This window comes from Labeo rohita, chromosome 16 (assembly GCF_022985175.1).
Source record: "Labeo rohita strain BAU-BD-2019 chromosome 16, IGBB_LRoh.1.0, whole genome shotgun sequence".
In the NCBI taxonomy this organism is placed as follows: domain Eukaryota; kingdom Metazoa; phylum Chordata; class Actinopteri; order Cypriniformes; family Cyprinidae; genus Labeo; species Labeo rohita.
The window spans coordinates 695,390-710,295 of record NC_066884.1 but is presented as its reverse complement, the minus strand read 5'-3'; the positions used below and the strand labels follow the sequence as shown (position 1 = coordinate 710,295).

General features: G+C 32.4%; 1 protein-coding gene across 2 annotated transcripts; it reads right to left on the bottom strand.

Annotated features, from left to right (window-relative positions):
- Window positions 1-3,764: 3,764 nt before the first annotated feature.
- cmc1 (C-x(9)-C motif containing 1) lies at window positions 3,765-13,940 on the bottom strand. 2 transcript variants are annotated; one of them, XM_051130924.1, is made up of 4 exons: window positions 13,884-13,940; window positions 13,278-13,370; window positions 6,288-6,378; window positions 3,765-4,485 (listed from the first exon to the last, which is right to left on the bottom strand). In XM_051130924.1, the coding sequence occupies exons 2-4, from the start codon at window positions 13,321-13,323 to the stop codon at window positions 4,365-4,367; spliced, it is 258 nt and encodes an 85-aa protein (XP_050986881.1). In that variant the 5' UTR covers window positions 13,324-13,370; window positions 13,884-13,940; the 3' UTR covers window positions 3,765-4,364. The 2 variants fall into 2 exon arrangements, with proteins under 2 accessions (XP_050986881.1, XP_050986880.1); XM_051130923.1 differs by having other exon boundaries at window positions 3,780-4,485; window positions 13,751-13,892.
- Between the last annotated feature and the right edge of the window lie 966 nt (window positions 13,941-14,906).

Sequence of the window (14,906 nt, the reverse complement as noted above, 5' to 3'; positions counted from 1 at the left end):
TTTAAACCAAACTTGGTGTGTGTTATAACAACCATGACCTGAGGGTATTTGCACGGTTTCAGCACAGCGCCACCTAGTGGGCAGGAGATTAGATAAAAAATCTTTTTTTTGATTATACCTTCTGAATGGTTTGGCCAAAACTTACAAGACTGGTCACTTTACATTTGATATGACATATCAAGTTGAACGATACCCAATATTCCCATGTCCAAAATATTTTTAATTTTTTCGTAAATTATGTAATCTACAAAAACTTTAGTTTATCATTACACAACTTGGTATGTGTCATCGGCACCATGCCATGAAGGTACTCAAAATGTTTTGGAGCATTACAATGACATTTAAAAGTAGTTTTGCCTATAAAAGGTTAATCTTGATAGATTCCTTGGATCATGTCGAGAACATCGATACCAGTTATGCTGAAATTCAGATTTTTTATTAAATCCCACTGTTTTGAACTCCACCTAGACCGCTGGTCCACTTTTCACTAAATTTGATCCAGATGATCTTCAGACCATCCCAACAAAAAGTTACGAAATTTCAGTTGATTATTCAAACTGTTCTCAAATAACGCACAAACGAATTTGACGAAAGACACACCAAAATGAAAACGAGGCTACATCTCCAAAACACTGTAGCGTATTTGAACCAAAATTGGTGTGTGTTATAATAACCATAACTTGAGGGTATTTGCACGGTTTCACCACAGCGCCACCTAATGGACAGGAGATATGAAAAATTTATATTTATGATTATAACTTCTAATTTTTGGCCAAAAATTACAAGACTGGTCATTTTACATTCGGTATGACATACCAAGTTGAACGATACCCGATGTTCCCATGTCCAAAATATATATATATATATTTTTTTTTTTTTGTAAAATGATGTATTCTATGAAGCATTTTGGGGCATTACAATGATATTTAAAAGTAGTTTTGCCTATTGTCACAAGATTAATCTTGATAGATTCCTCGGATCACGCCGAGAACATCAATACCAGTTATGTCGTAATCATCTGAATTTGCTGTCCGACTCCATGTAGACCGTTGGTCCAGTTTTCACCTAATTTGAACCAGATGATCTTCAGACCACACCAACACAAAGTTATGGAATTCCAGTTGACTGGTCCAACCGTTCTCAAATAACGAACGAATTTGACAAAAGGTACACCAAAATAAACATGAGGCTACATCTCCAAAACACTTACAAAAACAACGTATTTACACCAAAATTGGTGTGTTATAATAATCATAACATGGAAGTACTTGCACAGTTTCGCCACAGTGCCACCTAGTGGACAGGAGATATGAAAAATTGATATTTTTGATTATAACTTCTCATTATAATTTTTGGCCAAAAATTACAAGACTGGTCATTTTACATTCGATATGACATACCAAGTTGAATGATACCCAGTGTTCCTATGTCCAAAATATATATTTTTTTTTTGTAAAATTATGTATTCTATGAAGCATTTTGGGGCATTACAATGATATTTAAAAGTAGTTTTGCCTATTGTCACAAGATTAATCTTGATAGATTCCTCGGATCACGCCGAGAACATCGATACCAGTTATGCCGTAATCATCTGAATTTGCTGTCCGACTCCATGTAGACCGTTGGTCCAGTTTTCACCTAATTTGAACCAGATGATCTTCAGACCACACCAACACAAAGTTTTGGAATTCTAGTTGATAAGTCAAACCGTTCTCAAATAACGAACGAATTTGACGAAAGGTACACCAAAATAAACACGAGGCTACATCTCCAAAACACTTCAGCGTATTTACACCAAAATTGGTGTGTGTTATAATAATCATAACATGGGAGTACTTGCACAGTTTCGCCACAGTGCCACCTAGTGGACAGGAGATATAAAAAATTTGTATTTTAGGCCAGTCTGTCCAACATTTGATTTTCTATGAAACAAACTTTTTTGAACTCCACCTAGAGCCTTGGTCTAATTTTCACCAAATGGCAGCAAAAATGACGGATTTCGTGTCGATAGACAAAACCGTTTTCATTTAGCGCATTAAAGAATTTGCTAGCGTGATGCCAGACTGCATCTGAGGCTGTATCTTTGCAAAAGCTTTGAGATATTCACACCAAACTTAATGTGTGTCGTTGTCAACTCACACTGACCACAACACACCAATTTAACAACAGCGCCACCTGTTGGTCAAAAGTGATACGCTATTGTATCATATTACTAGCGATTGCATTAGATTTTTTTTCAGCCATTTTGACTAAAATCATCTTTAAAGCTCCTCATCTTGTTGTGTTTGGCCTCTTATTGCTATATTTAAGATTCTTGCAGTTGTGAAGAATCAGAAACTGAAGCTGTGGGATCCTTGTTTAAAGTCAACATGAAACAAGCCATTTTACTTCTGTAATTGATGAGTATTCATTGAGAAAATTAGATTTTGTTAACCATAAATTTGATCGTGAAGGGGTTTCTTCTAAATCTTATGTGTTGATGAATGATTACAATGTTTCTTTTTCATTAAAATAACATGCACTGATGAATCATCTGAAGTAAATTTTACGTTCAAAGATGTTTGTAAAAATACATATGGCCAAAATCTGAAACAAGCTGCCTTAAAGGCATTAATAAGTCTGCGTTTCTAATGACGGACGAGGGTTTGTCACAGATCACAGTGAAATGTTTCATCTTGACACAAACCACGTTCTGTCCTGTTTAAAAGAAATGTGAAGCACAAAGACGATGAAAAATCGATTGTACGTGTATATAAAACTTATGACAGTGCTACGGGCTGGACTTTGACAAACAAACTGGTATCAAAGGTTGTCTTGTGTTTAAACGCTTGTAATGCATTTGCCCATTTGATTTGACAGCTGTCACGTGACCACAATCCTCATCACGGAGAGCCGATCCGCAGACGGACACCGGAAAGGTTTGGAAGTGTGATTTGACGTGAAACACGTTCGGCTCTACTGCGACAGATCTGTGAACCAAAATGCAATGTACAGTAGATTATTTTTTGGGATTATCAATCCTGAAAAGTTTGTAAATATTCAATAAATAATACATGTGAAGATTTTTTCTGCTTAATTCTAAGGGTTAAGATTATTAAAGGCTGGTCTGATGTAACGTTATTGTACGTGTGAAGGATTGAGACGTGATTCTGTGATGATACACTCTGTAATTATTGTAACTTTGCATTTGAAGGATAAATATAAATTGTATCTGATGCTCTTATGACCCTCAGCACCAACTGAATCTTCTCATCTTCAAAGGATTTTGATTTGTTTTTTGAGTGTTAGATTGTTTCTGTCTCTCATATTCGTATGGTTTATTAAACTATCCATGTAGGATGATCCAGCTTTTATGAGGATCACATTTGATTTTGCATATTCATAAACAATTACCGTTAATTAGTTAAATGTCTGCATTATTATTTAAATTTTTCAGTAAGATTATAAATGAATACTTTCATTCAAGAATGCATTAAATTGGTCAAAAGTGATAGTGAAGACATAATGGTACAAAAGATTTCTACTTTAAATAAATGCTGTTCTTTTAAACTTTCTATTCATCTGTGAATCCTAAAAAAAATAAAATCTATGAGAGTTTCCATAAAAATATTGTGCGGCACAACTGTTTTCAACATTAATAATAATCAGAACTGTTTCTTGAGCAGCAAATCAGTGTATTAGAATGATTTCTAATAGGATCATCTGACTGAACATGAGTAATGATGCTGAAAATCCAGATTTGATCACAGAAATAAATTACATTTTAACAGATATTAACATAGAAAACAGTTTTTCTGAATTGGAATAATATATCTCAATTTTGACTGTATCTTTGATCAAATAAATGCAGTGTTGGTAAGCAAAAACTGAAACGTCTTTACAAATCTATAACACCAAACAATATCACCATTTAATTATATTTTGCATAAAAAAATGTTGCTACAATGAAACAATTACAGACACTTAATTGTATAAGTTCTGACTGAACAACTTCATTTCTTGAATTTGAAGCACAAACTGATTGAAAATCCATCCAAACATGAGCATCATGAATATCTCTGTGGTTGTATTTTAGAACAAACAAACAAAAAGCAGGCGTCTGATTTGAGGTTCTGCAGCTGTAATTCCCCGGGGTCGGTGGGACGATACACATCTGATGTGATTCAAAAACATTCTCTATGAATTTTTATTAGGCTTTAGGTGGCTGTGATGATTTATAAGAGCTAATCATGAATATAAACCACACTGAAGCAACAGATCGAGAGAATGTCCGTCGTCTCCAAAAACGGCCAGAAATGACTTTCATGGTCCATCATCCTCATCATCCTCATCATCCTCACTGCAGTGTTCATCATCATGTCTATCTACATGCTGGTGGGAAGTTTCTGCTTCCTGTTTTTGGCTGGAATCCCCGTCTGTTCGTATTCACGTTTCTCTCTCAGATACTCCTGTTTGCACTCCTCGAAGAACGCAGGATCCTTATAACTGAGAGTGAAGACGACAAACAACTTCAGAACACACTCGCACATCAACTAATAATACACATGAAAACACTTACGTTTCAGATTTTTATCAAATGAACATCATTTTCTAACTTGACAATGTTTAAATTGTAAATATCATGAAATTATCTTGTCTTATTAACCTGAATTTTGCCCTGTCAAAAAAAAAAAAATTAAAATAATTTTTAGAGACTTTGAGACACAGTTACGAACATCTGTAACTTCAATTTAGCAGACAAAAAAAAAAAAAAAAAAAAAAAAAAAAAAAAATACTCTCAAATATTTTATATTTAAAAAAAAAACACCCAGTGCTTTAATAACATCATAAAAAATCATTGATAAAAAAAAAATATACAAAACTATTTGATCAATTTGACCATGTTTTCAAACACAATTTGCATTTTTTTAACTAATGAATATTTGTATTGTGAATGTCATGAAATTATCAACTTTACAAGACAACTTTACTGGCAAAAGACAACTTCAAAAGACAAAGTTTTTGTATTTTTAAAAACAAAGCCACTACAGTGTTTTAATAACATCATAAATGCACATAATTAATAATGAAAATTATAAAAATAATACATTAATACATATTAAATTAAATATTAAAGCCACTCCAAAGTTTTAATGAACTAATAAAAAATATATAATTAATAACTGATAATACAAATAAAAAATATAAACAAAACTACTTCATATATTTTTTTCTGCAAACATTTCAGCCTGTTATTGATGCATAATGCTTTTTAGGATTTCTGGACCAACTAGACCAGAATTGCCCATTTATATTTTAAAATGTATATTAAAAAAAAAATTCCCTATATTATATTGAATTTTAACAAATTAAACTGTAACAAAAATGTTACAGCTGAAATGAAATCATTATTACTTGTTTCTAAAATAATTTTTAGTCAGTCACTTAGATTGTTTTTATTTTTCAAGTTATTGTCAGTCATTTTTAGGATATCTGGACACCAAATGGACCAGAAATGCCCAATTAAATTAAAAAAAAAAAAAATATATATATATATATATAAAAAAAAATCACTATATTACATTAAAATCTAAAAATAAAACTGTAACAAAAATGTATTAAATCATTATTTAAGAACAATAATAATAATAATAATAATAATAATAATTATTATTATTACTATTATCTTCATGTTTCTAAATAAATGTTTAGTCAGTCACTTATTGTTTTTATTTTTCAAGTTATTGTCAGTCATTTTTTTGATATCTGGACACCAAATAGACATTTACATTTTTAAATAAAATTCACTATATTACATTAAAATTAAAAAATGTAACTGTAACAAATGTATGAAATCATTATTTAATAATAATAATAATAATATTATAATAATAAAATAATATAATAATTATTATTATCTTCACGTTTCTAATTTTTTTTTTTTTTTTTGTCAAAGTCACTTACATTGTTTTTATTTTTCAAGTTATTCAGTCATTTTTAGGGTATCTGGATGAATACACCAACCAGACCAGAGCTGTCAGAACCTTTTAATACAAAGCATCAAAAATCTTGATTGTGGGCCAAATGTAAATGTTGCATCATATCCAGTTATATTGTTTTAAAATAAGTGAAAAAAAAAGTGAAAAATAAATGATAATATTAATAATAATAATAAACTTTAAAATAATTTCTTTAAAACTTTAAAATCTAATTCTTTATATTACAATAAAATGTATTAAATCATTATTATTTTTGGGATAATTCTTGTTTATGAGGATGAGGATGCTGCTGATGCTGAAGACACTCACTGTTGCGTCAGACACTCTTTCAGAGCGGCGTTCTCCTCTCGACACTTGAACACCATGAAGAAGCCGGCGTCCTTACAGCAGTGATTGAACGCTACAAACACAGAACAAGATTCGTTTGAGTGGTTTCTCTCCAAACAGCTGGACATTCCCCTGATTCACTGCCACAGTCAACAAACACGTGCAGCACACGAGTGAGCGTGGAGGAGCTGAACCCACTGAATGAATGTGTGTGAAAAGGCTGCTGAAGGGCCGCTGCCGTTGGTGTTATCGGGGTCCTGTCAAACATTAATTAGCTCTTGTCCCGCGTCTCAAAGCTCCACAAAACATCATTGTAATTACTGGTCTCTGACTGATGATGGGCTTTCATCTGTATGCAGAGCAGATCCAGCAAAACCAATTCCAGAGAGCAGAAGCGTGAGACTAATCTGATACATATGAAGATCATCTGATGCATAAACATGAAGATAAACACTCCACAAACACTCCACTCGTCTCAGAGACCATCAGTGACACACACACACACACACAGTTCCTCACCACAGTGCAAAACAAGACTCAGGCTGTGCGTCTCACTGTAATCAATAAAATGTCGTTTTATGTTCTTTTTCTCAAAGTTTGCATGCCTGTAACTCAAAAAGTGTTAGCGATATCTTAGTGCCCTTTTAGATTTGGTTTTTTAACAAACTTTTCTTTTAGTAACTTAATTTTTAAAGCATTATATAGTTCAGTTCCAGAGATACAGGGCTCTCAATATGGCTCCAGGAGTAAATTGTTAAACTGTTTTGCATTTCCAGTGATCAAAAACTAAATGTTGGTCACGTTAAAAACAAACAAAACTCATTTTCTCTTAAAGACAAAGTCTGAAGAACAAATAAAGTTGAAACTAGAAACGCATCAAGTTTCCTTCTGTCAAAACAATTGCATTGAACACACAGAAATAGTGAAGCTGATGCACATTAACACTCTCAGTAGTCCGTTCATGAGATTCTATATTAGAATCAGGTTCAGGGATATTTGGAAGAATAAATGTCTACATGTTACAGCTTTGAGATCCCATTATCTCTGGAATTGAACCATACAGGGCCTTAAAAATGATGACTCTGAAAGAAAAGTGTCTCTGGAAGCAGAATCTAGAATGATTTTATGATATCTTTAACACTTCTTGAGTTAGAGGGACGCAAACTTTGGGGAAAGAACAATTTTGGCACTGGGATACGGGTCAGTTCTATGTAGCTACATTTCTAGGTTCAATATTATTCATTTCCTCATACATTCTTCTTTAAATATAATAAGTATCATCAGAGCAAACTGACCCACATTTGTTTTTTGACCACTGAAAATGTGTAAAATGTAACAATTTACAGTTTCAAGCCATATTTATCTCTGGAAATAAATCACATAGGGCCTTCAAAATTAAGATACCAACAGAAATGATTGTTAAGAACCTATATCTAAAAGGGCATTAAGATGTCTTTAAGATTTCTTGAGTATGCAAACTTTGGGGAAAGAAAATTTTTGGCACTCACACACAGGTCTGTTCTATGCAATTGTTTTGATAGAGGAAAACAAGCTACATTTCTAGGTTTAATATTATTTGTTCTTCATACATTCTTCCTTTAATATAATAAGTATCAGCTGTATGTAAAGTGACGCAGATTTGGTTTTTGACCCTTGAAAGAGGGAAATAATTCAACAATTTGTATATGAAGTTGCATTGAGATCTCCATATCTCTGGAAATTAATCGTACAGAGCCTTGAAAATTACAATTCCAAAAGAAATGTCTGTTAAAAATGAGAATCTAAAAGGATATTGAGGTATCTTTAATATTTCTTGAGTTACAGGTCTGCAAACTTTGGGAAAAGGATATTTCTGGCACTCGGAGAGGTGTGATCTATGCAATTGTTGTGATAGAGGAAAACAAGATATATTTCTCATTTCAACATTATTTGTTCTTCAGACATTCTTCTTTGAAAGAAAAGAAGTGTCAGGTATGTGCAAAGTGACCTACATTTAGTTTTTGACCGCTGACATTGTGTAAAATTGAACAATTTACAGTTTCAAGCCATATTTAGATCCCAGGATCTCTGTAAATAGGGCCTTAAAAATTAAGACACCAACAGAAACGTTTGTTAAGAAGCAAAATCTAAAAGGGCATTAAGATATCTTTAAGACTTCCTGAGTTACAGGCATGCAAACTTTAAGGAACAGCACACAAAAAAGTGCCTTTTTCTCATTTTTAAACTGTCATTTTGACCCTCCTCTACTTAGAGCATTAAATAGTAAATATTCATCATGACACTTAAAATGTTGGCTTTCTTCTTTGGATTTCTTTCACCAGAAAAATAAAAATCTACATAAAATTTTAGCCAAGATTGATTTGGTTGATTTGCCCCTAAACGCATTCATGGATTAAAGATTCTGTTTGGACAAATCCTTCTAAACATGATTTTCACTTGAACAACGTGACCTTATCGATAAGTCCACGAGCGCATTAAACACAATGATTGACTGTGGCACAAGCGTGCGTGGCAGTTGAACATCTGAAACCGAGTGTAAACTGCAGAATGTCTTGCTCGCGCTGTGGTCTCAGTACGACTACAGCCGGCACTTTCATCAGGCGGTCACGTGTGTGCACAACACGCTAAAACACTCGTCCCTGCAGCGCTGCGGCGCAAAGGTGTGAAAGCCTTCAGTAAACGTCAGGAGGGGGTTTCCACGCGCGCACACGAGGAGAAATACTACAACAACTACAAACATCAGTCGCTGAGAGCAAACATAAAACACATTCCCACACACCACAACACAACACGCTGCAACCTTACAGCTAACACTGTCTGAGTGTGTCTTTAAATCTGAACGTCTTAGCGCTCGCTCCATGATGAACAACACTTAACTAGTTAACCAGCTGACCTGTTGACTGTCACACAGCTGATGAGATGATAAGAAGCTACTAATCACTGCAAACATTCAAATGAACAAATGGAGCTGCACAATTAATCAAATTAAAACTCAAATTGTGATACATTTCAGGGGTTCTCAAACTTTTTGGGGCCAGGAATCTCGGTGACGAAGCATATGCTCACTGCAATCTGTGCTCTTAGATGCCAATGAATAAAATTTAACAACAATTAAATAAGCATTAACATTAAATGTAAACCACATACATATATAACCTCACAAGCATTTAACATGCATTTCTGAAGCCACTTTATTTTCATTCACATCATTTCATTTTATCAATATTCCTCCAGAATAAAAGCCTGAGGATCTGAACATCTGAAAGTACAGAATTTAAGACATAAATATTCGTATTGTAACTTTTAGTGTTAGTTGGTTCTAAAACATTTTTTAGTAAATGATTTATTTTGATTGTTTTATTGTAAGATTATAAAATGTATTTATATTATAATACTGTGTGTGTGAGTGTATAAACTGCCCTTTTCTTTGTATAAACTGTTTATGTAATAAAATATGTTTTCGTAGTTTGTGTTGTCCCTTATCAGTGCAAAATTATCACAAATTAAAAAGGATTCATGCCAATATTGTCCAAAACCCCACTTTTCCACTTTTCTAGGGCATTTCCAAACTTTTGGAGGGCAGTGTACATATATAAACATATATATATATATATATATACACACACACACACAACCAGTCAAAAGTTTTTGAAAAGTACGATTATTAATGTTTTTTAAAGAAGTCTCTTCTGCTCAACAAGCCTGCGTTTACTTGATCCAAAATACAGCAAAAACAGTACAATTTCGAAATATTGTTACTATTTGAAATAACGTTTTCTATTTTAATATATTTTAAAATATAATTTATATCTTTTATTTCAAAGCTGAATTTTCAGCATCATTACTCCAGTCACATGATCTATCAGAAACCATTCTAATATTCCGATTTGGTGCTCAAAAACATTCATTATTAATATTATAATAATAATTATTATTATTATTATTAATATTAATAAAAACAGCTTAATAGAGGTTTTCAGGTTTCTTTGAAAAATCAAACGTTCAGAAGAACAGTATTTATCTGAAACAGAAATCATTCGTAACATTATAAATGTCTTTATCATCACTTTTGATCAATTTAAAGCATTCAAATTGCTAAATAAAAGCATTCATTTCTATAATTTCTTTAAAAAAAAATTATACTGACTGCAAGCGTTTGAATGGTGGAGTGTATAATGTTACAAAAGCTTTTTATTTCAAATAAATGCTGATCTTTAAATCTTTAAATTCAAAGAATCCTGAAAAAACACACTAAACTTTTAAATATTGATAATAATAATAATAATAATAATAATAATAATAGTAATATGTTAATAATGTCTTATGTGTAGCAAATCAGCATATTAGAATGATTTCTGAAGGATCATGTGACACTGAAGACTGGAGTAATGATGCTGAAAATTCAGCTGCACATCACAGAAATAAATTACATTTTAACACATATTCACATAGAAACAGTTATTTTAAATAGTAAAAATATGTTACGGATTTTACTGTACTTTGGATCAAATAAATACAGGCTTTTTTGAGCAGAAGAGACTTCTTTAAAAAAAATTGACTGGTAGTGTGTGTGTGTATATATATATATATATATATATATATATATATATGTATATATATACACACACACCACACACACAGTAGTCAACATTTGAAGTGGATCAAAAAAGTTAATAAAAATTGTCCTAAGACAAGAACGTGTATTGTTTTGGTTTTAGGACAACTTTGATGAAAGGTTTTGATCCACTTCAAGTTTTGACTACTGTATATGTATATATATATATGTCATGTGACCATGAACCAACATCAGAGAACTGTAAACTGTAAAACAGTTGTTCTTGTTAAATTAATGAAATATTAACTTAAACTCTCAAAAGGACTTTAAGAAATATTTAGATATTTGGCTAACAAAAAGTTTGGGAATATTTGGATTAGTAAATCAAACAATGTTTAATAAATATTTTATATATTTATATAATATAGGGATGTCCCGATACAACGTTTTAACTTCCGATATGATACCGATATTGCAGCCTTCAGTACTAACCGATACCGATACAAATCCGATACAATAATCATCACAAATCATGAATACTTTTACCTATTTCGTTGTGTGGAATGTATGAACGGCTAGATCAAACTGAGAACAAAAGTCAGCAACAGTAAGTATGGAAAAAAACGACCAATTTATTAACTATTGGTTGCATAAATGTGAACCTTTTACATAAGAATATATAAAAAAATAATTAAAGAATAAATATTAAGACCCTGTAAAATATCTTAACTGAATAAACAAAAATATATTTTTTAAAGTGCAAAATACTAATTAAAGGTCACTTCAGTTATTTATTTTTTACCATCAGCAAATGGTAGCAACAGCTGAGAGCAGGAACATAAGAAAAAAAAAAAATATTGTTAATTGACCAACTGCTAAAGGTTGAGTGTCCAAAGTTTCAATTTCACACACACTGCCCGAAAGAATGAGATCGTTGCATTTACTATCCACAAAAAATAGTGCAAACAAAATAAATATAAATATAGCTGTGTGTGAACCTCTGAACTCGCGTGCATGTAAAACTGCTCTCTGCAAAGTAAAGTCAGCGTCTATCCAGTGCGCAGTCAGACTCAATAAAGATAGCGGACAGTGGTCTGAGATCCAGATGTCAGTGGTGAAGCTAAAAGCACTTGCTTTATCCAGATGCATAGCAATACACTCTTTAACTTCTTTATGCATCTGGGGTATGGTTTTGTCGACAATGTAGTGGCGGCTGGGCATAACGTAGCGAGGCTCGAGGTGTTCAATTAAGCGTTTAAACCCGATATTACTCACCACCGACAGTGGCTGGTCAGCGAGCACAATAAACTGGCATATCTTTTCTGTTAAGGTTAATGCCTTTTTGCTATCTCTTGGGAATTTGTCAGGCTTTGCGAGGGTTTCAGGCAGCGTTGGCTGCTTGAAGTTGCCAGAGGATTGTTTCTTTAACTCGGTGGTCTTGTGAAAGTCCTCATGCAGAGTTTTGTGATGCTGCTTCAAAGGCGCGATGAGGTTGGACGTATTAAACTTTCCCGGTTCTGTTCCACCACGGGAAACTTGTGCATGACAAGTGTTGCACTGAGCCACACTGTCTTTTTCGGACTTTAATGAAAAATACTGCCACACGGCCGACATCGCTCTTTTTCTTTGCTACTTCGCTGGCAAGCTGTGTTGTGATCACGTGGGCTTTGCACGCTGGCTCTGGATGCTGCTGGATAGAATAGCTGTAACGGAGTTTAGAGCGGAACGGACTGCTTATATCGGAGATTTTTAACGCAGTCCGATATAATCCGATAGAGTTTTTTTGGGCTGATATCGGACCTATTTTTGATATCAATATCGGACCGGGACATCCCTAATATAATATGCTCCTTTCATTTACGGATATAACCGTTTGTCATTTTTAAAATAATATTAATGTTTTTGAAAAAGAATTTAAATTTGAAATCTAAAGTTTTACTGTTCTCTCATTTATTATTATTTTAAAATAGTGTGATTTTTGGTGAACTGTATTGAATCCACTTAGAGTCACTTTGGGTCAGTGGAAAGATAAGTGTTTTTTTTTCATTGTGGTCTCAGACACCCAAAAAGACGCCTGATGCGTTCATGTTATGTTTGTATTTTTAGTAGCCAGCGCTCTGTTCTGAAAGCTCGTCAGGTTAGGGGCATCACAGACGTGATGAGGGTTCACTCGAGGTGATGCCGCCTGTGTAAACAGCAGACAGCGAGCAGCTCACTACTGCTACATCAGAGTCCTGTGAGCGATGCCAGCTGGTTTGTGACCCACCACCCATTTCCTGCCATCATCTGTAGACTTTAACTCAGTGAGAATGAGAGGAAGCCCATGTGAGCTGATGTCAGGTGAGGGTGAATGTGCACAGGGGTCACGGTGGGCCGGATGAGACGTGTGATTCTGACATAAAGAGCGTGATTCATACCGTCCACGTGTTGAGCGCATCTCTCTTTGGCTTTCTCTCGCATCATTTTGGGAATCAGCACATCTTTCTCCACGTGTCGCAGCTGCGGCTCCTCTGTGGAGGCAGAAATAATAACATTCATATTAATAAAACACTTACTCATCCATTTAGTCCAATAATCAGACCATAACAGACACAAACACTGAGTTTGATCAATGTAATTCAGCAGTGATTCAATCTGACAGTTCAAAAGAGTCATTTAGTTCATTCATGTTGATCATGATTCATTCAGAATGACTCCTGATGCCGCAGAAATCCATAAAATGTTTTTATATGACATATAATATTATAAAACAGTACATTTGTTGCTCGTATGAGCGCATACAGTGTTTTGTGAACAGGTGTTGTAGTTTCTGTATCTGACTGACATTTACACACGCATTCATCAGAGCGGCAAAACAAACATTCCGGCGGAAATTAAAATCTTCCTCTACCTGCTTTAGACGGATCCATTTATCACTGTAGTGCCTGTTATTAGTTACTAGATTGTTTATTATTACAAAACATTGATGTGTTTCCAATGTGACCCTTCGCGGTGCGTGTTTAGCAGGACACCGTTTCACTCACTTCCCGTCGTTGACGTTGACGTAAACCGCTAGAGCTTCTGGTCGTTGTAGTTCGTCGGAGCTCAGATGAACTACACACCAACAGAACGCTGGAGGATCGTTTAAAAAAAAAAATCAAATCATTTTCACAGATAATTAATTAATTAATTAATAACTAACACAAGGTGTAGTAATGACGCCAAAACAAATCTGTTTGGGGAAATAAGGGAAAAGTTGATAAAAATACGAATAATTATAATAACTAAAATAATGAAATTTAAACAAAGTTTTTTTTTTTTAAGTGACATAAAATCACTTGGTAAAAATAATAATACAGACTGTTGTTAAAGCATACAATATATATGTACTGTATCTCCATGCAATTGTTTATATTTTTATGAAATATAATAAAATATAATTAATTATATTATTTATTTTATTTAATATAATTTATTATTATTACAATTTTGTATTTATTATTATATTTTATATTAATTAAATAAAAACACTTTTTAAAATAATTTAATATTTAATTTAATATTATTTATTAGTTATTTCAATAAGTTAGGGTTATATAATGATCATATTTAATATTAAATTAATTAGAAATAATTAAATATATATTATTAGTTCTAGTATATGTATGCATGTAATATATAAACAATTATATATATGCAATTATTAATGTAATTGATAATTAATAATATTCTATTTAATAATTAATATAATTAATTGTATTATTTAATGTAATATTTTTGTTAGTTATTTAAATTGTATATATAATTATCATACTTAATATTAAATTAATTAGATATACATAAAATATATATGCTACATTTAAACAATATATTGTAAGTATATGTATGTAGGTATGTAATATATAAATTATATATATATATAATCAATAAATAATATAATTATTAATAATTATATGTAATTATTAATATAATTGATAATTAATAATATTTTAGTTAATAATTAATATTATTAATTTATTTTTTAATGTAATATTATTTGTTAGTTATTAAATTGTATATATAATTAT